Source organism: Somniosus microcephalus, chromosome 31 (genome assembly GCF_052327205.1).
Source record: "Somniosus microcephalus isolate GS21.2 chromosome 31, FLI_Smic_1.0, whole genome shotgun sequence".
Classification (NCBI taxonomy): Eukaryota; Metazoa; Chordata; class Chondrichthyes; order Squaliformes; family Somniosidae; genus Somniosus; species Somniosus microcephalus.
This window is the reverse complement of record NC_141017.1, coordinates 7,701,790-7,726,443: the sequence shown is the minus strand read 5'-3', so window position 1 is coordinate 7,726,443 and position 24,654 is coordinate 7,701,790. Positions and strand designations below refer to the sequence as shown.

General features: G+C 54.1%; 1 protein-coding gene across 1 annotated transcript in view; it reads left to right on the top strand.

The window, feature by feature from the left end:
• Positions 1–24,654, top strand: part of LOC147097554 (rho GTPase-activating protein SYDE2-like) — a 95,008-nt gene that overhangs the window by 46,182 nt on the left and 24,172 nt on the right. Inside the window, exons 3-6 of the mRNA XM_085971403.1 lie at positions 6,330–6,559; positions 10,531–10,657; positions 15,598–15,776; positions 22,976–23,207. Coding sequence (XP_085827529.1) covers positions 6,330–6,559; positions 10,531–10,657; positions 15,598–15,776; positions 22,976–23,207 — 768 coding nt within the window. The remainder of the gene's footprint in view (positions 1–6,329; positions 6,560–10,530; positions 10,658–15,597; positions 15,777–22,975; positions 23,208–24,654) is intronic.

Below are 24,654 nucleotides of genomic sequence, written 5' to 3'. Positions count from 1 at the left end.
GGGGGAGGGGTTGGGGGTGGGGTGTTTGAGGAAGTTGGGAGAGGGGATTGGGGCGTTGGAGGGGGTTAGGGAGGCGTGTTTGATGGGAGGGGTCGGGTGGGGTGTTGGAGGGGAGGGGCTTCGAGGGGATTGGGGAGGGGTGTTAGAAGGGGAGGGGCTTTGGATGGGAGGGGCATTGGAGGGGTGTTGGAGGAGGCTGGGTAAGGGGTTGAGAGAGGGGCAATTGAGTGGGTTGGGGAGGAGCGTTAGAATGGGGAGGGGGTGGAAGGGTTTGGGGGGAGGGGTGTTGGAGGGGGTTAGGGAGGCGTGTTTGATGGGAGGGGGTTGGGAAGGGACGTTAGAAACATAGAGACATAGAAGATAAGAGCAGGAGTAGGCCATTCGGCCCCTCGAGCCTGCTCCGCCATTCAATGCGATCATGGCTGATCATCCAAATTCAGTACACTGTCCCTGCTTTCTCCCCATAGCCCTTGATCCCTTTAGCCTTAAGAAATATATCCAACTCCTTCTTGAATATATTTAATGAATTGGCCTCTTCTGCCTTCTGTGGTAGAGAATTCCACAGGTTCACCACTCTCTGGGTGAAGAAATTCCTCCTCATTTCTGTCCTAAATGGCTTGCCCCTTATCCTTAGACTGTGCCCCCTGGTTCTGGACTCCCTGACCATCGGGAACATCCTTCCTGCATCTAGTCTGTACAGTCCTGTCAGAATTTTATAAGTTTCAATGAGATATCCTCTCATTCTTCTAAACTCCAGTGAGTATAAGCCCAATCGACCCAATCTCTCCTCATACGTCATTCCTGCCATCCCAGGTATCAGCCTGGTGAATCTTCGCTGAACTCCTTCCATGGCAAGAACATCCTTCCTCAGATAAGGCGACCAAAACTGCACACAATACTCAAGATGTGGTCTCACCCAGGCCCTGTACAACTGCAGTAAGACATCCTTGTTCCTGTACTCAAACCCTCTCGCTACGAAGGCCAACATACCATTTGACTTCTTAACCGCCTGCTGCACCTGCAGGCTTACCTTCAGCGACTGGTGCACAAGAACACCCAGGTCTCGTTGCACTTCCCCTTCTCCCAATCTATTGCCATTCAGATAATCTGCCTTCCTGTTTTTGCCACCAAAGTGGATAACCTCACATTTATCCACGTTATATTGCATTTGCCATGCTTCTGCCCAATCACCCAACCTGTCCAAATCATGCTGGAGTTTCTCGGCATCCTCCTCACAGCACACACGCCCACCCAGCTTTGTGTCGTCTGCAAACTTGGAGATATTACATCTAGTTCCCTTGTCTAGATCATTAATATATATTGTGAATAGTGGGGGTCCAAGGACCGATCCTTGCGGTACCCCACTAGTCACTGCCTGCCACTCGGAAAAAGACCCGTTTATTCCAACTCTTTGCTTTCTGTCTGCCAACCAGTTCTCTATCCAAGTCAATACCTTGCCCCCAATCCCATGTGCCTTAACTTTACACGCTAATCTCTTATGCGGGACCTTATCGAAAGCCTTCTGAAAGTCCAAATACACCACATCCACTGGTTCTCCCTTATCCATTTTACCAGTTACATCCTCAAAAAATTCCAGTAGATTCGTCAAGCACGATTTACCTTTTGTAAATCCATGTTGACTTTGTCCGATCCTGTCACTGATTTCCAAGTGCTCTGCTATTACATCTTTTATAATGGACTCTAGCATTTTCCCCACTACCGATGTCAGGCTTACCGGTCTGTAATTCCCCGTTTTCTCTCTACCACCTTTTTTGAATAGTGGGGTAACATTAGCTACCCTCCACTCCATGGGTACTGTTCCAGATTCCATCGAATGTTGGAAGATGATCAGCAATGCATCTACTATTTCTAGGGCCACTTCCTTAAGTACCTTAGGATGTAGATTATCAGGCCCTGGGGATTTATCGGCCTTCAATCCCGTCAATTTCCCTAACACCATTACCCTACAAATACTGATTTCTTTCATTTCCTCCCTTTCATCAGACCCTATGTTCCCTGACATCTCTGGGAGGTTATTTGTGTCCTCCTTCGTGAAGACAGAACCAAAATATGTATTTAATTGGTCAGCCATTTCTTTGTTCCCCATTATAAATTCCCCTGATTCTGACTGCAAGGGACCTACGCTTGACTTCACCAATCTTTTTCTCTTCACATATCTACAAAAGCTTTTACAGTCAGTTTTTATGTTCCCTGCAAGCTTACTCTCATTCTATTTTCCCCTTCTTAATTAATCCCTTTGTCCTCCTTTGTTGAATCCTAAACTGCTCCCAATCCTCAGGTTTACTGCTTTTTCTGGCCAATTTATATGTCCTCTCCTTGGATCTTATGCTATCCCTAATTTCCCTTGTTAGCCACGGTTGAGTCACCTTTTTTGTTTTATTTTTATGCCAAACTGGGATGAACAAATTCTGTAGTTCATCCATGCGGTCTTTGAATGTTTGCCATTGCCTATCCACCGTCAAACTCCAATCAATCCTACCCAACTCGCACCTCAGACCATCGTAGTTTCCTTTATTTAAATTCAGGTCCCTAGTCTCTGAGTCAACTACTGCATTCTCCATCTTAATGAAAAATTCTATCAAATTATGGTCGCTCCGACCCAAGGGGCCTCGTACAATAAGATTGCTAATTAATCCTTTCTCATTACATAATACCCAGTCTAAGCTGGCCTGATCTCTGGTTGGTTCCTCGACATATTGGTCCAGGAAACCATCCCGTAAACACTCCAGGAATTCCTCCTCCACAGTATTGTTACTAATTTGGTTAGCCCAATCTATATATAGATTAAAGTCACCCATGATGACTGCAGTGCCCTTATTGCACGCTTCTCTAATTTCCCTTTTAATGCCATCCCCAACATCCGCATTACTGTTTGGAGGTCTATATACCACTCCCACTAATGTTTTCTGCCCCTTGGTATTTCTCAGTTCTACCCATACAGATTCCACATCATCAGAGCTAATATCCTTCCTTACAATTGTGTTAATCCCTTCTTTAACCAGCAATGCTACCCCACCTCCCTTTCCTTTTTGCCTATCTTTGCTGAATTTTGAATACCCCTGGATGTTGAGTCCCCAGCCTTGGCCACCCTGGAGCCATGTTTCCGTAATCCCAATCAAATCATATTCGTTTACCTCTATTTGCGCAGCTAATTCATCCACCTTATTACGAATGCTCCTCGCATTAAGACACAAAGCCTTCAGGCTTGTTTTTTTAACGCTCTTAGACCTATTAGAATTATTATTTACTGTGGCCATGTTTGAGTTAAACCATTGATTTCTCTGACTGCCACTTTTGTTTTTCTCCTTCCTATCTTTTACTTTTATCCTTGTTTCCCTTTCCTCTGTCTCCCTGCTCAGGTTCCCAACCCCCTGCCATTTTAGTTTAAACCCTCCCCCAGACCACTAGCAAACACTCCCCGCTAGGACATCGGTCCCGGCCCTGCCCAGGTGGAAACCGTCCGGTTTGTACTGGTCCCACATCCCCCAGAACCGGTTCCAATGTCCCAGGAATTTGAATCCCTCCGCCTGGCACCATTCCTCTAGCCACGTATTCATCTGAAATATCCTTCTATTTCTACTCTGACTAGCACGTGGCACTGGTAGCAATCCTGAGATTACTACCTTTGAGGTCCTATTTTTTAATTTACCTCCTAACTCCCTATATTCAGCTTTTAGGACCACATCCCGTTTTTTACCTATATCGTTGGTACCTATATGCACCATGACAACTGGCTGTTCACCCTCCCCTTCCAAAATGTTCTGCAGCCGCTCTGAGACATCCTTGACCCTTGCACCAGGGAGGCAACACACCATCCTGGAGTCTCGTTTGCGGCCGCAGAAACGCCTATCTATTCCCCTTACAATAGAATCCCCTATTACTATAGCTCTACCCCTCTTTTTCCTCCCGTCCTGTGCAGCAGAGCCACCCCTGGTGCCAGGAAGTTGGCTGCTGCTGCCTTCCTCTGATAAGCCATCCCCCTCAACAGTATTCAAAGTGATATATCTGTTTGAGAGGGGGATGTCCACAGGGGACCCCTGCACTACCTGCCTGCGCCTACTACTCTGTCTGTTGGTCACCCCTTCCCTTTCTGCCTGTCCAACCTTTGCCTGCGGTGTGACCAACTGCTTGATCGTGATATCCACGACGTCCTCAGCATCGCGAATGGTCCAGTATGTATCCAATTGCAGCTCCAGCGCCGCAATGCGGTCTGCCAGTAGCTGCAGCTGGACATACTTCCTGCACACATGGTTGTCAGGGACACAGGAAGTGTCCCTGAGTTCCCACATAGTGCAGGAGGAGTATACCACGGGGCCGGGCTCTCCTGCCATGACTTACCCTTTAATTAATTCAAATTAAATTAAACAGATCAATCCCACCAATTACACTACAGTTAAGTGATATACTTAAGGGCCCTTGTTTACCAACAGTCCCCGCTACACCACAGAGAGCTTAGAAACTATAAACCACAGAGTTTAAGTTTAAAAAAGAGAGAAATACTCACCAACCAATCACTTACCTGCTTTCTGGTGATGTCACGCTTCGATTACTTTTTACTTCTCTCCCTCTCTAGAGATTAGTGAGCCTACCTGGTCTCTGCCGCTGGTTTAAATAACCGCCACTGCTCAGCCACCTCGTCTCCCGCAGGTCCACCACTCTCACCGCTCTGAGGCCTACCTGGTCTCTGCCGCTGGTTTAAATAACCGCCGCCGCTCAGCCGCCTCGTCTCCCGCAGGTCCGCTGCTGCCGCCGCTCTGAGGCCTACCTGGTCTCTGCCGCTGGTTTAGAAGGGGGAGAGGTTTGGGGGAGGTGCATTGGAGTGGCTTGGGGGAGGGTTGGCGAGGGGGTTGGGGCGGGACATTGGGGGAAGTGATTGCGGGGGGGGGAGGGGTGTTGGAGCGGGTTGGGGGAGGGGGGGTGGAGCCGGTTGGAGGTTGTGCTTCTCTCCGGATCAGATCAGGGCAGACTGGCTGAAATTTATTCTGTATCTGGCTGGGAGTGAGTGTTGATGCAGTTTCCACCGCACTGATGTCCCTCACTCAAAAAAAAACTCAGCTAAAAACTGAAGGAGGCACTGAGCATGTGCAGTGCGGTCCCTACCCTGAGGGCCAGTAACCCAACTAATCTTAGCTAGCGATACGATGCACATCTGGGTCTGGGCCCTGTTATTGGATATTGTGTGACATGGGAATACACAGTGAAATAAAGACTTTTGTTTATATCGCGCCTTTTATGACCGCAGGATGTCTCAAAGCGCTTTACATCCAATGAAGTAATCTTTGGAGTGTAGTCACTGTTGTAATGTAGGAAACGCGACAGCCAATTTGAGCACAGCAAGCTCCCACAAACAGCAATGTGATAATAACCAGTGTTTTGGTGATGTTGGTTGAGGGATAAATATTGGCCCCAGGACACCGGTTATAACTCCCCTGCTCAGCCAGTGGCTCAGTGGATAGCACACTCACCTCGGAGTCAGAAGGTTATGGGTTCGAGTCCCAATCCAGAGACTCGAGCACAAAATCTAGGCTGACACTGACACACCCAGTGCAGTAGCTGAGGGAGTGCTGCACTGTCGGAGGTGCTGCCTTTCAGATGAGACGTTAAACCGAGGCCCCGTCTGCTCTCTCAGGTGGACGTAAAAGATCCCATGGCACTATTTCGAAGAAGAGCAGGGGGAGTTCTCCCCGGTGTCATGGCCAATATTTATCCCTCAACCAACAAAAACAGATTATCTGGTCGTTATCACATTGCTGTTTGTGGGAGCTTGCTGTGCACAAATTGGCTGCCGTGTTTCCCACATTACAACAGTGACTACACTCCAAAAAAAAAGTACTTCATTGGCTGTAAAGCGCTTTGAGACGTTCAGTGGTCGTGAAAGGCGCTACATAAATGCAAGTCTTTGTTCTTTCTGCTCTTTGAAATAGTGCCATGGGATCAAGACTGGGATCGCTAGGTTCTTGTTAGATAAGGGTGTCGGGCCTATGGATCAAAGGTGGGTAAATGGAGTAGAGGCACAGATCAGCCATGATCTAATTGAATGGGGGGGGAGAGATTCGAGGGGCTGAATGGCCTCCTCCTGTTCCTATGTTCCTCAGGACAGTTAGGGGTGGACAATAAATTCTCCCTTCTCAGCATCTCGCACATCTCCTGAGAGTAAGTTAAGAGAGAAAGGTGTTGAATCACTGATTGCTGAGCGGTACGAACATGTCTGCACTCTGGATATATATTTTTTGTGGCCAGTCGCAATCTCACAAAAATACAGAAGACCGACCAGCCCTAACAAACCTTTCTCCTGCCCCCCCTGTAAGGTGCCCGCTCACACCAGCTTGCCATGAAGCTGGAGCCCCGTGGAGTCCTCTACCTGAAGGTGTCTCTTGTGGAGTTGTGGGAAGTCCCTCTGTGCTGTGCCGACGACCATCGAGAGCCCAGGGTCTTCAGGGTGGAGCTCAACGAGCTGGTAGAGCGGGAGCATTCCGGAGCCAGCGTCCCGCTGCTGATCCAGAAATGTGTCTCTGAGATTGAGAAACGGGGCCTGAAGGTGAGTCTAGAATGTCCTAGTGCAGATAACTTGCATTTCTATGGAGGGTGGATTGTGGAGGAGCAGGAGGAAACCAAAACACAGTCAGGCACATGGGACTCGAGTATTTTGAAAGGACAGAGAGAGGTGGCAAGGCTGGATGATGGCGGGACTTCCAAGTTGGCTGAAGAGCTGGCTATTGATTGCGTTGTGGAGAGAAGTAGGGAGCGAAAGATTGGAGGAGCGCAGGGACTTGGGGCTGGAGGAGAGCATGGAGGTAGAGAGGGTCAACACCGTGGAGGAAGGAGCAAGGCCGTACAGACATGGAAAGCCAGTAGAGCTTGGTGAGGCTAGGGATGATGGAGATGGAGTCAGGGAGAGTGAGTCTTTTCACTCGGGTGCAAAGGGGGAAGGAAAGATGTGTGACCTCTCTTGGGAGGGGGGAGCAGAGGGATAGGGGAGTGGGAGGGGGCTGTATCTGCCCTGGGGTGGGGTCGCAGAGTGGGAGGGGGTGCTGTATCTGCCCTGGGGTGGGGTTGGGGAGTGGGAGGGCCCTGTATCTGCCCTGGGGTGGGGTCGCAGAGTGGGAGGGGGTGCTGTATCTGCCCTGGGGTGGGGTCGGGGAGTGGGAGGGTGTTGTATCTGCCCTGGGGTGGGGTCGGGGAGTGGGAGGGGGCTGTATCTGCCCTGGGGTGGGGTGGGGTCGGGGAGTGAGAGGGGCTGTATCTGCCCTGGGGTGGAGTCGGGGAGTGGGAGGGGGCTGTATCTGCCCTGGGGTGGGGTCGGGGAGTGGGAGGGGGCTGTATCTGCCCTGGGGGGTGGGGTCGGTGAGTGAGAGGGGGCTGTATCTGCCCTGGGGTGGGGTTGGGGAGTGGGAGGGGGCTGTATCTGCCCTGGGGTGGGGTCGGGGAGTGGGAGGGGGCTGTATCTGCCCTGGGGGTGGGGTCGGGGAGTGAGGGGGGGCTGTATCTGCCCTGGGGGGTGGGGTCGGGGAGTGGGAGGGGGCTGTATCTGCCCTGGGGGGTGGGGTCGGGGAGTGAGAGGGGGCTGTATCTGCCCTGGGGTGGGGTCGGGGAGTAAGAGGGCACTGTATCTGCCCTGGGGTGGGGTCGGGGAGTGGGAGGGGGCTGCATCTGCCCTGGGGGGTGGGGTCGGTGAGTGAGAGGGCGCTGTATCTGCCCTGGGGGGTGGGGTTGGGAGTGAGAGGGCGCTGTATCTGCCCTGGGGGGTGGGGTCGGGGAGTGAGAGGGGGCTGTATCTGCCCTGGGGTGGGGTCGGGGAGTAAGAGGGCACTGTATCTGCCCTGGGGTGGGGTCGGGGAGTGGGAGGGGGCTGTATCTGCCCTGGGGGGTGGGGTCGGTGAGTGAGAGGGCGCTGTATCTGCCCTGGGGGGTGGGGTCGGGGAGTGAGAGGGGGCTGTATCTGCCTGGGGTGGGGTCGGGGAGTAAGAGGGCACTGTATCTGCCCTGGGGTGGGGTCGGGGAGTGGGAGGGGGCTGTATCTGCCCTGGGGGGTGGGGTCGGTGAGTGAGAGGGCGCTGTATCTGCCCTGGGGGTGAGGTCGGGGAGTGAGAGGGGGCTGTATCTGCCCTGGGGGGTGAGGTCGGGGAGTGAGAGGGGGCTGTATCTGCCCTGGGGGGTGAGGTCGGGGAGTGAGAGGGGGGCTGTATCTGCCCTGGGGGGTGGGGTCGGGGAGTGGGAGGGGGCTGTATCTGCCCTGGGGTGGGGTCGGGGAGTGGGAGGGGGCTGTATCTGCCCTGGGGGGTGGGGTCGGGGAGTGGGAGGGGGCTGTATCTGCCCTGGGGGGTGGGGTCGGGGAGTGAGGGGGTGCTGTATCTGCCCTGGGGGGTGGGGTCGGGGAGTGAGGGGGCGCTGTATCTGCCCTGGGGTGGGGTCGGGGAGTGGGAGGGGGCTGTATCTGCCCTGGGGGGTGAGGTCGGGGAGTGAGAGGGGGCTGTATCTGCCCTGGGGTGGGGTCGGGGAGTGAGAGGGCGCTGTATCTGCCCTGGGGGGTGGGGTCGGGGAGTGCGAGGGGGCTGTATCTGCCCTGGGGGGTGAGGTCGGGGAGTGGGAGGGGGCTGTATCTGCCCTGGGGGGTGAGGTCGGGGAGTGGGAGGGGGCTGTATCTGCCTGGGGGGTGGGGTCGGGGAGTGGGAGGGGGCTGTATCTGCCCTGGGGGGTGGGGTCGGGGAGTGAGGGGGTGCTGTATCTGCCCTGGGGGGTGGGGTCGGGGAGTGAGGGGGCGCTGTATCTGCCCTGGGGTGGGGTCGGGGAGTGGGAGGGGGCTGTATCTGCCCTGGGGGGTGAGGTCGGGGAGTGAGAGGGGGCTGTATCTGCCCTGGGGTGGGGTCGGGGAGTGAGAGGGCGCTGTATCTGCCTGGGGGGTGGGGTCGGGGAGTGCGAGGGGGCTGTATCTGCCCTGGGGGGTGAGGTCGGGAGTGGGAGGGGGCTGTATCTGCCCTGGGGGGTGAGGTCGGGGAGTGGGAGGGGGCTGTATCTGCCCTGGGGTTGAGGTCGGGGAGTGGGAGGGGGCTGTATCTGCCCTGGGTTGGGGTCGGGGAGTGGGAGGGGGCTGTATCTGCACTGGGTTGGGGTTGGGGAGTGAGAGGGGGCTGTATCTGCCCTGGGGGGTGGGGTCGGGGAGTGGGAGGGGGCTGTATCTGCCCTGGGGTGGGGTCGGGGAGTGGGAGGGGGCTGTATCTGCCCTGGGTTGGGGTCGGGGAGTGGGCAGGCGCTGTATCTGCCCTGGGGGGTGAGGTCGGGGAGTGCGAGGGGGCTGTATCTGCCCTGGGGGGTGAGGTCGGGGAGTGGGAGGGGGCTGTATCTGCCCTGGGGGGTGAGGTCGGGGAGTGAGAGGGTGCTGTATCTGCCCTGGGGGGTGAGGTCGGGGAGTGGGAGGGGGCTGTATCTGCCCTGGGGGGTGAGGTCGGGGAGTGGGCAGGCGCTGTATCTGCCCTGGGGGGTGAGGTCGGGGAGTGCGAGGGCGCTGTATCTGCCCTGGGGGGTGAGGTCAGGGAGTGAGAGGGTGCTGTATCTGCCCTGGGGGGTGAGGTCGGGGAGTGCGAGGGCGCTGTATCTGCCCTGGGGGGTGAGGTCAGGGAGTGGGAGGGGGCTGTATCTGCCCTGGGTTGGGGTCGGGGAGTGGGCAGGCGCTGTATCTGCCCTGGGGGGTGAGGTCGGGGAGTGCGAGGGCGCTGTATCTGCCCTGGGGGGTGAGGTCGGGGAGTGAGAGGGTGCTGTATCTGCCCTGGGGGTGAGGTCAGGGAGTGGGAGGGGGCTGTATCTGCCCTGGGGGGTGAGGTCGGGGATTGTTATGTGCTGCGGTGAGGGAGATGTGGAGAATCAAGGGTTCTAGTGATCGAGGCTGGGGATTCTGCGACTGAGAGCCCCCTCTATTGGCAGATCTCAGCACTGCAGCCTTTACATTCCGTGCATAAAGCCCCAGGACGTAGAACTGAACCGAGACATGAAAATAAATAATTCTTTGGTTAAATATTCAAAGCATTAACTGTGAATAAATACTCAAATAAGCTGCAAGAATGACTCTGGATTTTAGATCCTCTGCTCTGAAAGTAATTTAAATTCTATTTATCCAGGAGATTTGCATGTCAGTGACTTTGATTTTGACAAGTGGCGGTGACTTTGATTTTGACAAGTGGCGGTGACTTTGATTTTGACAAGTGGCGGTGACTTTGATTTTGACAAGTGGCGGTGAGGGCTGTCAGCTTCTTATTGTGCCCAGGTGTTTGAGGGGCTTGGTGTTGGGCTGGGTTTAACCGCCTGCTGTTGGTTGGACTCCCTGTGCTGCTTGAACCCCTTCACTGCTCCTGAATAGGAATCACTCCCGGATTATCCTCTCGGTTGGATTTCCTGGCTGCTTCTCGGCTTCACTCCCGAGTCCCAGTGCGTTTCGGGGTTGTGGGCAGGAGTTTTAAGGTGCACCTTGACTAACGTGTGTGCTTTTTGTGTGCGGTGGTTGAATGGGCGTGACAGGCCGTGGGTCTCTACCGCCTGTGTGGATCAGCGGCGGTGAAGAAAGAGCTGCGGGACGCCTTCGAGCGCGACAGCGCCTCTGTGGATCTCTCCGAGGAAATCTACCCCGACATCAATGTCATCACAGGTGAGCGGCCAAGTGGGAATGCCCTCTGACCCCTGTCCCTGCGCGCGGCGGGACGCCCGCCCTGACCCCGGCAGGGGGAGCCCTTCACCTCTGACCCCTAACGGAGCAGGCGGTGGCCCTCCGCTCTCGGCCAACCTCGCACCACGATGTCGCAGTTCGTGATCGGCTGAACTGTGTGCGACATCCACATAGCATCGTCGTACAGCACAAGAGGAGGCCATTCGGCCCATCCTGCCTGTGCCGGCTCTCTGAAAGAGCTCTCCAATTAATCCCGCTCACCCGCTCTTTCTCCACAGCCCTGCAGATGTCTCCTTTCCAACTATTTATCCAATTCTCTTTTGAAAGTTACGACTGAATCTGCTCCCACCGCCCTTTCAGGCTGCGCATTCCAGATCACAACAACCCGCTGCGTAAAAAAGAAAAAAAAATTCTCTTCATCTCACCGCTGGCTCTTTTGCCAATTGCCTTATATCTGTTTCCTCTGGTTACCGACCCTTCTGCCACTGGATAGAGATACCTCTATCAAAACCCTTCCTAATTTTGAACAGCTCGATTAAATCTCCCTTAACCTTCTCTGCTCTAAGGAGAAAAATCCCAGTCTCCAGTTTCCCGCCCACCCCTGGTCCCTCCCTCCTGCCCCTGCCCTCGTCCCTCCCACCCACCCCTGGTCCCTCCCTCCCCTCGTCCCTCCCGCCTTGTCCTGTTTGGAAAATGTAAGAACCTTGATTTGCCTGAAGCCGAGAGCCCCTCAGGGAGCTGGGCGGGCTGTGGGTGATCTACCTCCTGTGAGACCTGGGTTTGAGTTGGGATCCTGTAACTGCTGGCTGTGAGGCCCTGTGTGAAATGAGTCTGTCTGACTCAGTCCAGTCCCTAGTGGGCTTGGGGCTACAGCACAGAACCGTCCCTAATGCAGCACAGAACCGTCCCTAATGCAGCACAGCCTGTTGGTGCCCGTGGGAAACCCAGCTACTGACGGTCAATCCAGAGCACTGCTCTCCAGTGTTCGAGGATACTGGAACAAGAGGCGATGGTTAACACTGGTGAAAGGGGGAGACCAGGACAGGAGTCTCCACAAAAGCTAGATCAGCACCTGGCATGGTCTCTGGGCAGGCTTTTTAAAATATTCATTCTCAGGAAGTGGGTGTCGCTGATGAGGCCGGCATTTATTGCCCATCCTCCTCCTTGACCCGCTGCAGTGGGTGTGGTGATGGTACTCCCACAGTGCTGTTGGATGGAGAGTCCAAAGCCTTGGCTACATTGAGGAGACAGGAGGTATAATGGGGATGTAGATTTTTAGACTGGTTAAACTCGAGTTAAATGGCCTCCTCTTCTGAATGTATCTCGTGACTTTCTTCCCTCTCCTCCTGAAGGGTGGGCACTTTGCTCGGGTGTAGACCCAGGTGCCCCTCCTGCCTCGCTCAGAGCACCAATGCTCCATCTGTGAGCTGTTTTGGGGGGTGGGGTGGGGTTGGGGGGAAGGGTGGGTGATCACAGCCAACCTCGATTCTGTCCTCACCTGCTGTCCAAACCCGCAAGCTTCCAGTAAAGATCAACTGGGTGCTGGGCGATGATAAACTTTATAGTTTGTTGCCAGAATGAGACTCCTTGCATTTTGTCCACACTCACCTCTGAGGTCGTGGGTTCAAGTCCTGCTCCAGAGACTCGAGCACATAATCCAGGCCGAGACGCCCAGTGCAGCGCTGAGGGAGTGCTGCACTGTTGGGGGGGGGGCAGCGCTGAGGGAGCGCTGCACTGTCGGAGGGGCAGTACTGAGGGAGTGCTGCACTGTCGGAGGGGCAGCGCTGAGGGAGCGCTGCACTGTCGGAGGGGCAGCGCTGAGGGAGCGCTGCACTGTCGGAGGGGCAGCGCTGAGGGAGTGCTGCACTGTCGGGGGGGGCAGCGCTGAGGGAGTGCTGCACTGTCGGGGGGGGCAGCGCTGAGGGAGTGCTGCACTGTCAGAGGGACAGCGCTGAGGGAGTGCTGCACTGTCAGGGGGGGCGTGGGGCAGCGCTGAGGGAGTGCTGCACTGTCGGGGGGGGCAGTGCTGCACTGTCGGGGGGGCAGTACTGAGGGAGCGCTGCACTGTCGGAGGGGCAGCGCTGAGGGAGTGCTGCACTCTCGGGGGGGCAGTGCTGAGGGAGTGCTGCACTGTCGGGGGGGCTGTCTTTCGGGTGAGACGTTAAACCGAGGCCCCGTCTGCTCTCTCAGGTGGACGTAAAAGATCCCATGGCACTATTTCGAAGATGAGCAGGGGAGTTATCCCCGGTGTCCTGAGGCCAATATTTATCCCTCAACCAACATCACTAAAAACAGATGATCTGGTCATTATCACAGTGCTGTTTGTGGGAGCTTGCTGTGCACAAATTGGCTGCCGTGTTTCCCACATTACAACAGTGACTACACTTCAAAATGTACTTCATTGACTGTAAAGCGCTTTGAGACATCCTGAGGCCATTAAAGGCGCTATATCAATGCAAGTCTTTTTTTTCTTTGCCAACTCAAGTCGAGGTTGAATGATGGAAATACAAGTTTAGTGCTGAGTGTGTCAGTCCTGTGGCTCATCGCTTGTTCCAGTTCGCTGACGACCATCTCTTAGTGCTCTGTTGCGTTTGCCCTTGTGATTGAGGTTAGACTGCACCCCGCCCTGCTCTGCAGCCGCCCGAGGTGAAGCCAGCACCAGGGCCCAACTCTTCATCAAAGGAGTCCGATTCTTTGAGCTTTTTTTTTCTCCAGAGGATCTTGGGTGATGTTGCTCCCAGTGAGCCAGAGGTTGTGCTGTTGCAGTTAGTTGGGCGGGGGACTGAGGGAAGAGGTGGAGTTCACCCGCTGGAAGACATCCCCCCCACCACCCGTCTCCCTGGCGCCCCCCCCCCCCACCACCCGTCTCCCTGGCGCCCCCCCCACCCGTCTCCCTGGCGCCCCCCCCACCCGTCTCCCTGGCGCCCCCCCCACCCGTCTCCCTGGCCCCCCCCCCCACCCGTCTTCCTGGCCCCCCCCCCCCACCTGTCTCCCTGGCCCCCCCCCACCTGTCTCCCTGGCCCCCCCCCACCCGTCTCCCTGGCCCCCCCCCCACCCGTCTCCCTGGCCCCCCCCCCACCCGTCTCCCTGGCCCCCCCCCCACCCGTCTCCCTGGCCCCCCCCACCCGTCTCCCTGGCCCCCCCCACCCGTCTCCCTGGCCCCCCCCCCACCCGTCTCCCTGGCCCCCCCCCCCACCCGTCTCCCTGGCACCCCCCCCACCCGTCTCCCTGGCACCCCCCCCACCCGTCTCCCTGGCGCCCCCCCCCCCACCCGTCTCCCTGGCGCCCCCCCCCCACCCGTCTCCCTGGCGCCCCCCCCCCACCCGTCTCCCTGGCCCCCTCCCCACCCGTCTCCCTGGCCCCCCCCACCCGTCTCCCTGGCCCCCCCCCACCCGTCTCCCTGGCACCCCCCCCCACCCGTCTCCCTGGCACCCCCCCCACCCGTCTCCCTGGCACCCCCCCCCCACCCGTCTCCCTGGCGCCCCCCCCCCCCACCCGTCTCCCTGGCGCCCCCCCCCCCACCCGTCTCCCTGGCGCCCCACCCGTCTCCCTGGCGCCCCCCCCCCCCACCCGTCTCCCTGGCGCCCCCCCCCCCCACCCGTCTCCCTGGCCCCCTCCCCACCCGTCTCCCTGGCCCCCCCCACCCGTCTCCCTGGCCCCCCCCACCCGTCTCCCTGGCCCCCCCCCCACCCGTCTCGCTGGCCCCCTCCCCACCCGTCTCGCTGGCCCCCTCCCCACCCGTCTCGCTGGCCCCCTCCCCACCCGTCTCGCTGGCCCCCTCCCCACCCGTCTCGCTGGTCCCCTCCCCACCCGTCTCGCTGGCCCCCTCCCCACCCGTCTCGCTGGCCCCCTCCCCACCCGTCTCGCTGGCCCCCTCCCCACCCGTCTCGCTGGCCCCCTCCCCACCCGTCTCCCTGGCCCCCTCCCCACCCGTCTCCCTGGCCCCCCCCCCACCCGTCTCCCTGGCCCCCCCCCCACCCGTCTCCCTGGCCCCCCCCACCCGTCTCGCTGGCCCCCCCCCACCCGTCTCCCTGGCGCCCCCCCCCACCCGTCTCCCTGGCCCCCCCCCCCACCCGTCTCCCTGGCCCCCCCCCCCCAACCTGTCTCCCTGGCCCCTCCCCACCCGTCTCCCTGGCCCCCTCCCCACCCGTCTCCCTGGCCCCCTCCCCACCCGTCTCCCTGGCCCCCTCCCCACCCGTCTCCCTGGCCCCCTCCCCACCCGTCTCCCTGGCCCCCTCCCCACCCGTCTCCCTGGCCCCCTCCCCACCCGTCTCCCTGGCCCCCTCCCCACCCGTCTCCCTGGCCCCCCCCCCCACCCGTCTCCCTGGCCCCCCCCCCCACCCGTCTCCCTGGCCCCCTCCCCACCCGTCTCCCTGGCCCCCTCCCCACCCGTCTCCCTGGCCCCCTCCCCACCCGTCTCCCTGCCCCCCCCCCACCCGTCTCCCTGGCCCCCTCCCCACCCGTCTCCCTGGCCCCCTCCCCACCCGTCTCCCTGGCCCCCCCCCACCCGTCTCCCTGGCCCCCCCCCCCACCCGTCTCCCTGGCCCCCCCCCCCCACCCGTCTCCCTGGCCCCCCCCCCACCCGTCTCCCTGGCCCCCCCCCCCAACCCGTCTCCCTGGCCCCCTCCCCACCCGTCTCCCTGGCCCCCCCCCCCACCCGTCTCCCTGGCGCCCCCCCCCACCCGTCTCCCTGGCCCCCCCCACCCGTCTCCCTGGCCCCCCCCACCCGTCTCCCTCGCCCCCCCCCCCCATCTGCCCCAGGTCTGATTGTGAACCTCGGCATTAAAGCAAGCGCATGGGGTGGAGCAGAGAGCTGGACTCCTCGAGTACTGCCTGTCCCATATGACTGTGCATTGGCCGCATTATTCCGCTGGTGATTTTGGACCTCCGTTACTGACTCTCTGCCTCTGTCTCTTCCACAGGCATCCTCAAGGACTACCTTCGGGAGCTCCCGTCTCCCCTCATCACAAAGACACTCTACGAAGTGGTGCTGGAGGCCACGGCCAAATGGCCCTTGAAGATGACTATGGGCATACCAGACGTCAGCCCGAGTCTCGCTAACGCAGTGGCTCTGCTCGACTGCCTGCCTGATCCCGAGAAGGTAACACGACGCTAGCCCAGCAGGAACCAGCAGGTCTGGTGTTCTTGTGGGAGCCTCACTATGTTAAAAAAGATGAGGGGGGATGCAGTATTGTTTAAAGAAACAATTACAGCTGTGAGGAGGGATGATATGTTAGAAGGATCATCAAATGAGGCCGTATGGGTTGAACTGAAGAACAAAAAAGTGCCAATCACACTGCTGGGACTGTACTGTAGACCCCAAATAGTCAGAGGGAGATAGAAGAGTAAATATGTAGGCAAATTTCTGAGAACTGAAAGAACAATAGGGCAGCAATAGTCAGGGATTTCAACTACCCCAATATTAATTGGGATAGAATCCGTGTAAAAGGTATACAGGACGCAGAATTCTTAAAATGCATTCAGGAGACCTATTTTAACCAGTACGTAGCAAGCCCAACAAGGAGGGCGTGGTTCTCGACTTGGTTTTAGGGAATGAAGCTGGGCAGGTGGAAGGGGTATCAGTGGGAGACCATTTTGGTGTTTGGAATCATAATTAAGTTAGATTTAGCGTAGTTACGGGAAAAGGTAGATTAGGAGTAAAAGTACTTAATTGAGGAAAGGCCAGTTTTACTAAGCTGAGATGTGAGTTAGCAAAAGTGGACTGGAAACAGCTACTTGAAGGTAAATCAGTGTCAGAGCAGTGGGAGGCATTCAAGGAGGAGATAGTGAGGGTTCAGAGCAAATATGTTCCCTCAAAGAAAAAGGGTGGGACTCCCAAATCTAGAGCCCTCTGGATATCAAGGGGCAAACAGGGTAGGATAAGGCAAAAAAAAGGGAAGCTTATATCAGATACTGAGAGCTAAACACTGCAGAAACTCTAGAGGAGTATAGGAAGTGCAGGGGTGGAATTAAAAAGCAAATTAGGAAAGCAAAGAGAGGGCATGAAAAAATATTGGCAAGTAAAATCAAGGAAAACCCAAAGATGTTTTATAAATACATCGAGCAAGAGGATAACTAAAGAGTCGGGCCTATTAGAGACCAAAAAGGTAACCTGTGTGCTGATGCGGAAGACGTGGGTTTGGTTCTTGATGAATATTCTGGGGTTGATTTTCAGTGTGCCGTGAGGCGGGCTTTTAGGCGTGCGGGGGGCTTAAAGCCCGAATTCGGGGGTCCCAACACCATCCCGTCCAAAACCTGCCTCCACGTAAGTTTCACAGGAGGCAGGAGGCACTGGGACCCACCGATCCGAGGTGGGAAGGGATTAGTGCCAATTAACTGCCTGTTAACAGGTAGTTAACAGGCAGATTTTAGCCTAATCCCTATTTTGAAGGTTGTCGTGTGGGATTCCCGACGGCTCCAAACCACGCCAGGTTAGAGGAGTCGGGCCGTCGGGTTGAAGGACTTGGAGGGGTTGAGATGTCGGTGTCCAGATGTGTGGTGGGTGCATGAGTGCAAAGGTAAGTGTGTTTGGTGTGTCTAAAGTGTGTAAAGAAGTTTAAATTACCTGCACTTACCTCGACAGCCTTTCTTCCTCTAGGCGTCGGGAGTCCATCACTCAGCCGGCACAGAAAGCAGAATGGCTGCGATCTGTCAAAAGTGACAGCCTTCAGCTTTCAGTGCCGGCGAGATTTCTAACTGAGTCTGCGTAGAAGGACTCAGGTTAGAAGTAAGACTGTCAGTGTTTGACAGCTTCAAGCAGCTGTGAAACGCTGATATTTCATCTGTCAACACGTCTTGACAGATGAAATTTCAGTCTGTGACGTCACCTGTTGCCGGGTGGCCCTTAATTGGCCTGCTGAGCCCGCTGGGCGGACTCAACAAGGTCAATCAAGTAAAAATCACGTGGATTGGCCGCATCTCGATGGAGGCGGAACTACAACCTGAAAGTTGTAGTCCCGCCTCCTTCCCGACTGCTGAATGAAAATCCAGCCCTTTGTGTCTGTCTTTACTAAAGAGAAGGAGGATGCAGACAGTGTAGTTAAGGAGCAGGAGTGTGAAATATTAGATGAGATAAACATAGTGAGAGAGGAAATATTAAGGGGTTTAGCATCTTTGAAAGTAGATATATCACCAGGCCCGGTTGAAAAGGCTGTTAAGAGAAATAAGAGAGGAAATAGCAGAGGCTCTGACCATCATTTTCCAATCCTCTCTAGCTACAGGTGTGGTGCCGGAGGACTGGAGGACTGCTAACATTGTACCATTGTTTAAAAAGGGAGAAAGGAATGGACTGAGTAATTACAGGCCAGTCAGCCTAACCTCGGTGGTGGGCAAATTATTGGAATTGATTCTGAGGGACAGGATAAATCTTCATTTAGAAAGACACGGATTAATCAAGGATAGTCAGCATGGATCTGTTAAAGGAAGGTCGTGTCTGACAAACTTGATTGAATTTCTTGAGGATGTACCGCAGAGGGTTGATGAGGATAGTGTGTTTGATGTAGTCTACATGGATTTTAGCGAGGCTTTTGACAAGGTCCCACATGGCAGATTGGTCAGAAAAGTAAAAGCCCATGGGATCCAAGGGGAAGTGGCAAGTTGGATCCAAAATCCAGAGGCAGGAAGCAGAGGGTAATGGTCGACGGGTGTTTTTGTGACTGGAAGGCTGTTTCCAGTGGGGTTCTGTAGGGCTCAGTACTGGGTCCCTTGCTTTTTGTGGTATATATCAATGATTTAGACTTCAGTGTAGGGGGCATAATCCAGAAGTTTGCAGATGATACAAAAATTGGCCGTGTAGTTGATAATGAAGAAGAAAGCTGTAGACTGCAGGAAGATATCAATGGACTGGTCAGGTGGGCAGAAAAGTGGCAAATGGAATTCAATCCGGAGAAGTTTGAGGTAATGCATTTGGGGAGGGCTAACAAGACAAGGGAATACACAATAAATGGTAGGACACTGAGAAATTTAGAGGAACAGAGGGGCCTTGGAGTGCACGTCCACAGGACCCTGAAGGTAGCCAGACAGGTAGATAAGGTGGTTAAGAAGGTATACGGGATACTTGCCTTTATTACCCGAGGCACAGAATATAAGAGCAGGGAGGTTATGCTTGAACTGTATAAAACACTAGTTAGGCCGCAGCTAGAGTACTGCGTGCAGTTCTGGTCATCACATTACAGGAAGGATGTGATTGCACTAGAGAGAGTACAGAGGAGATTTACGAGGATGTTGCCAGGACTGGAGAATTTTAGCTGTGAGGAAAGATTGGACAGGCAGGGGTTGTTTTCTTTGGAACAGAGGAGGCTGAGGGGAGGCTTAACTGAGGTGTGTAAAATTATGAGGGGCCTAGATAGAATGGATAGGAAGGACTTATTTCCCTTAGCAGAGAGGTCAATAACCAGGGGGCATAGATTTAAAGTCATTGATAGGATTAGAGGGGAGTTGAGGAGAACTTTTTTCACCCAAGAGTGGTGGTGGGGGTCTGGAACTCTCTGCCTGAAAGGGTTATAGAGGCAGAAACCCTCATCACATTAAAAAAGTACTTGGATAAGCGCTTGAAGTGCCGTAACCTACAGGGCTACGGACCAAGAGCTGGAAAGTGGGATTAGGCTCGATAGCTCTATTTCAGCCGGGACAGAAACGATGGACCGAATGGCTTCCTTCTGTGCCATAAGTTTCTATGAACACGTCATTCCCACTGGATAGTTTTAGAATTCCCAATAAAGCGTTGACGGCAGGTGCCAATGGGATGTTAACGGATGAGGAAGAGCTGCGTGTGCTTGGGGTGGAAGGGGCGAAGCAATGGAACTGACTGGATGGGTCAAAGAGACTGTGATTTGAGGTAATGTGTGGCATGTGTGAACCGAGGGTGATCGTGCTGTTGAAATGGGTGTGTTAGACATGTCCACTTTGTGATATCACAAAGATCATGATGGCCAAGGGAGGCCATTCAGCCCATCTACCTCATCATCCCTTGAAACCTATGATCTTACGCATCCCTTATTTTAATCGCTCCATCATTGGCGGCCGTGCCTTCAGCTGCCGAGGCCCCCAGCTCTGGAATTCCCTCCCTAAATCTCTCCGCCTCTCCACCCCTCTCTCCTCCTTTAGGACACTCCTTAAAACCTACCTCTTTAACCAAGCTTTTGGTCACCTGTCCTAATATCTCCTTTTATGGCTCGGTGTTAAATTTTGTTTGATAACCGTTCCTGTGAAGCACCCTGGGACGTCTTACTGCGTTAAAGGTGCCGTATAAATGCAAGTTGTTGTTGTAAATTGTTCCAGTTCAGGATTCTGTCGAAGGAAAGAGCTTGTATTTATATAGCACCAAATGTTCCAGCTAATTTTTTGGGGGCTGCGCGGCCCCTGAACCGGGCTGTACAGCCCATTCACAATTTCACGCATGCGGGGATTTTTCCATGTCAAAGCCGGTCAGCCGGCAGCGTGGGAGCTCCAGAGAACTGCACGGCCACGCCGGTTAAAGTGAACTTTGATAACACCTTCCACGGCCTCAGGACGTCCCAAAGCACTTTACAGCCAGTGAAGTACTTTTGGAGCGTAATCACTGGTGTAATGTAGGAAGCGTGGTAGGCTATTTGTGCACAGCAAGCTGCCACAAACAGCAATGTGATAATGACCAGATAATCTGTTTCTAGTGATCATGGTTGAGGGATAAATATTGGCCAGAACACCGGGGAGAACTCCCCTGCTCTTCTTTGAAATAGTGCAGTGGGATCCTGGGAGAGCAGACGGGGCCTCGGTTTAATGTCCCATCTGAAAGATGGCACCTCGGACAATGCAGCGCTCCCTCAGTACTACACTGGGAGTCTCAGCCTGGAGTTTGTGCTGGAGTGGAGCTTGAACCCATAACCTTCTGACTCGGAGGTGAGAGCGCTGCCCTCTGAGCCATGGCTGACACTGAAGGAGTTTAAAATTATAAAAGATTCGATAGAGTAGATACAGAGAGACTATTTCCTCTGGTGTCAGAATTCAGAAAAAGGAGGCAGAATCTTAAAATTAGAGTCAGGCTATTCAAGAGTGTTGAATCAGGAGGCACTTCTTCCACACAAAGAGTAGTGGAAATCTGGAGCTCTCTCTCCCAAAAGGCTGTGGATGCTGGGGAATAATTAAAATTTCCAATACTGAGATTGACAGATTTTTATTAGGTAAGGGTGTCCAGTGATAAGGCAGGTAAATGGAGTTGAGCTACAGATAAGCCATGATCTCAGTACCTGGCAGAACAGGCTCGAGGGGCTGAATGACCTACTCCTGTTCCTACGTTCCTCTCCTTGGCAGCCATGTCTTTGATTGTGGCTCCTGTTCTCCACAGGGAATCGGCCTGTTTTCCACTGTGCAATGCTGGAGCAGGCCTAATAGAGGTCTTTAAAATTATGAAAAATTTTGGTAAAGTGGATGCAGGGAGAATGTTTCCACTTGTGGGGAAGAGCATAACTACAGGCCATCAATATAAGATAGTCACCAAGAAATCCAATAGGGAATTCAGAAGAAACTTCTTTACACAAAGAGTGGTGAGAATGTGGAACTCGCTGCCACAGGGAGTGGTTGAAGCGAATAGTATCGATGCATTTAAGGGGAAGCTAGACAAGCACATGAGGGAGAAGGGAATAGAGGGTTATGCTGATAGATTTAGATGAGAAAAGACGGGAGGAGGCTCATGGACTGGTTGGGCCGAATGGCCTGTTTGTGCTGTATATCCTATGTAATCCTATGTAATCTAAATTGAGGCCCCATCTGCCAGTTCTGCTGGGTCAGATAGATGTTACGGATCCCATGGCACTAATTGAAGAAGAACAAGGAATTCTCCCACTATACCCAACAATTATCCTTCAAACGACGCCACCAAAGACACATTAGTTATTCACCTCATTACTGTTTGTGGGATCTTACAGTGCACAAAATGGCTGCTGCAAAGTTATTCATTGTGTGCAAACTGCTTTCAGACATTGATAAAGCGGGAGGCAAGGAGGAGTTACATAGTTCTGTGCCCTGCGAAAGAATGGATTTGAGGCAGAGATGGTTTAGGAGGAGGAAGAACATGGAGGAGAATGCGTTTATAGATTACATGGAGCCACGATGGAAAGTTTGGAGGAGTAATGACTATAGTGTTATGGAAGTAGAGATGAGGAAGGGTGAATTAGAGATGAGGAAGGTTGTGAAGAGTGAAGTAGAGATGAGGAAGGTTGTGAAGGGTGAATTAGAGATGAGGAAGGTTGTGAAGGGTGAAGTAGAGATGAGGAAGGTTGTGAAGGGTGAAGTAGAGATGAGGAAGGGTGAATTAGAGATGAGGAAGGTTGTGAAGGGTGAGGTAGAGATGAGGACGGTTGTGAAGGGTGAAGTAGAGAAGAGGAAGGTCGTGAAGGGTGAAGTAGAGATGAGGAAGGTTGTGAAGGGTGAAGTAGAGATGAGGAAGGTTGTGAAGGGTGAAGTAGAGATGAGGAAGGTTGTGAAGGGTGATGTAGAGATGAGGAAGGTTGTGAAGGATGAAGTAGAGATGAGGAAGGTTGTGAAGGGTGAAGTAGAGATGAGGAAGGTTGTGAAGGGTGAAGTAGAGATGAGGGAGGTTGTGAAGGGTGAAGTAGAGATGAGGAAGGTTGTGAAGGGTGAAGTAGAGATGAGGAAGGTTGTGAAGGGTGAAGTAGAGATGAGGAAGGTTGTGAAGGATGAAGTAGAGATGAGGAAGGTTGTGAAGGGTGAAGTAGAGATGAGGAAGGTTGTGAAGGGTGAAGTAGAGATGAGGAAGGTTGTGAAGGGTGAAGTAGAGATGAGGAAGGTTGTGAAGGGTGAAGTAGAGATGAGGAAGGTTGTGAAGGGTGAAGTAGAGATGAGGAAGGTTGTGAAGGGTGAAGTAGAGATGAGGAAGGTTGTGAAGGATGAAGTAGAGATGAGGAAGGTTGTGAAGGGTGAAGTAGAGATGAGGAAGGTTGTGAAGGGTGAAGTAGAGATGAGGAAGGTTGTGAAGGGTGAAGTAGAGATGAGGAAGGTTGTGAAGGGTGAAGTAGAGATGAGGAAGGTTGTGAAGGGTGAAGTAGAGATGAGGAAGGTTGTGAAGGGTGAAGTAGAGATGAGGAAGGTTGTGAAGGGTGAAGTAGAGATGAGGAAGGGTGTGAAGGGTGAAGTCGAGATGAGGAAGGTTGTGAAGGGTGAGAGGTTGGAGACCAGAAGTGAGAGTGGGACCAGCCTTTTCCTGCATGGTAACCAACAGTGGGAGGGAGGCTGGAGAAGCTTGTTCAGGTCCTAACTGTGCTGCTCTCTTTCTGTAATGAGTGTGTTGTATGTCTCTCCCAGGCCACTTTGACCGTGCTCCTTGACCATCTAAGCCTGGTAGCCTCACTACAAGAGTCCAACAAGATGACGTGTCAGAACCTGGCTGTCTGCTTTGGGCCAGTGCTCCTTGGTCAGAAGCAGGAGACATCTCAGCAAGGCTCCCGCACCTTTTCACACTCCAAGGAACTCGCCAGTGCTCTGGACTTCAAGAGGCACATTGAGGTTTTACACTACCTGCTGCAGCTGTGGCCCAGTAAGTACAAGAAGTCATATTCTCGGGAAGTTGAGCGTGCAATTTGCTACCAAGCTATTAATTGTAGGGTTTTATCTTGCTTAAGTAGCTTTAGATTAAAAAACAAATGTATTGCTGGTCAAAAAAAGACATGTGAGTGCAAAAGGTAAGGCTGAAGCCTTTGCAACCATCTTCAGCCAGATGTGCCGAGTGGATGATCCATCTCGGCCTCCCCCTGAGGTCCCCAGCATCACAGAAGCCAGTCTTCAGCCAATTCGATTCACGCCACGTGATATCAAGAAACGGCTGAACGCACTGGATACAGCAAAGCCTATGGGCCCCAACAACATCCCAGTTACAGTGCTGATGACTTGTGCTCTAGAACTAGCCACGCCTCTAGTCAAACTATTCCGGTACAACTACAACACTGGCATCTACCCGACAAAGTGGAAAACTGCCCAGGTATATCCTGTCCACAAAAAGCAGGACAAATCCAATCTGGCCAATTACCGCCCAATCAATCTACTCTCAATCATCAGCAAAGTGATGGAAGGTGTCGTCAGCAGTGCTATCAAGCAGCACTTACTCACCAATAACCTGCTCACTGATGCCCAGTTTGGGTTCCGCCAAGACCACTCGGTTCCCGACCTAATTACAGCCTTGGTCCAAACATGGACAAAGGAGCTGAATTCCAGAGGTAAGGTGAGAGTGACTGCCCTTGACATCAAGGCAGCATTTGATCAAGTGTGGCATCAAGGAGCCCTAGTAAAATTGATGTCAAACTCTCCACTGGTTAGAGTCATATCTAGCACAAAGGAAGATGGTTGTGGTTGTTGGAGGCCAATCATCTCAGCCCCAAGTCATCACTGCAGGAGTTCCTCAGGGCAATGTCCTAGGCCCAACCATCTTCAGCTGCTTCATCAATGACCTTCCCTCCCACGTAAGGTCAGAAGTGGAGACATTCGCTGTTGATCACACAGTGTTCAGCTCCATTCGCAACTCCTCAGATAATGAAGCAGTCCATGCCCACATACAGAAAGACCAGGACAGCAATCAGGCTTGGGCTAATAAGTGGCAAGTAACATTCACGCCATACAAGTGCCAAGCAATGACCATCTCCAACAAGGGAAAGTCTAACCACCTCCCCTTGACATTCAATGGCATTACCATTGTCAAATCGCCCACTACCAACTTCCTGGGGGTCACCGTTGGCCAGAAACGTAACTGGACCAGCTACATAAATACTGTGGCTACAAGAGCAGGTCAGAGGCTAGGTATTCTGCGGCGAGTGTCTCACCTCCTGTCTCCCCAAAGCCTTTCCACCATCTACAAGGCACAAGTCAGGAGTGTGATGGAATACTCTCCACTTGCCTGGATGAGTGCAGCTTCAACAACACTCAAGAAGCTCAACACCATCCAGGACAAAGCAGCCCGCTTGATTGGCACCCCATCAACCACCTTAAACATT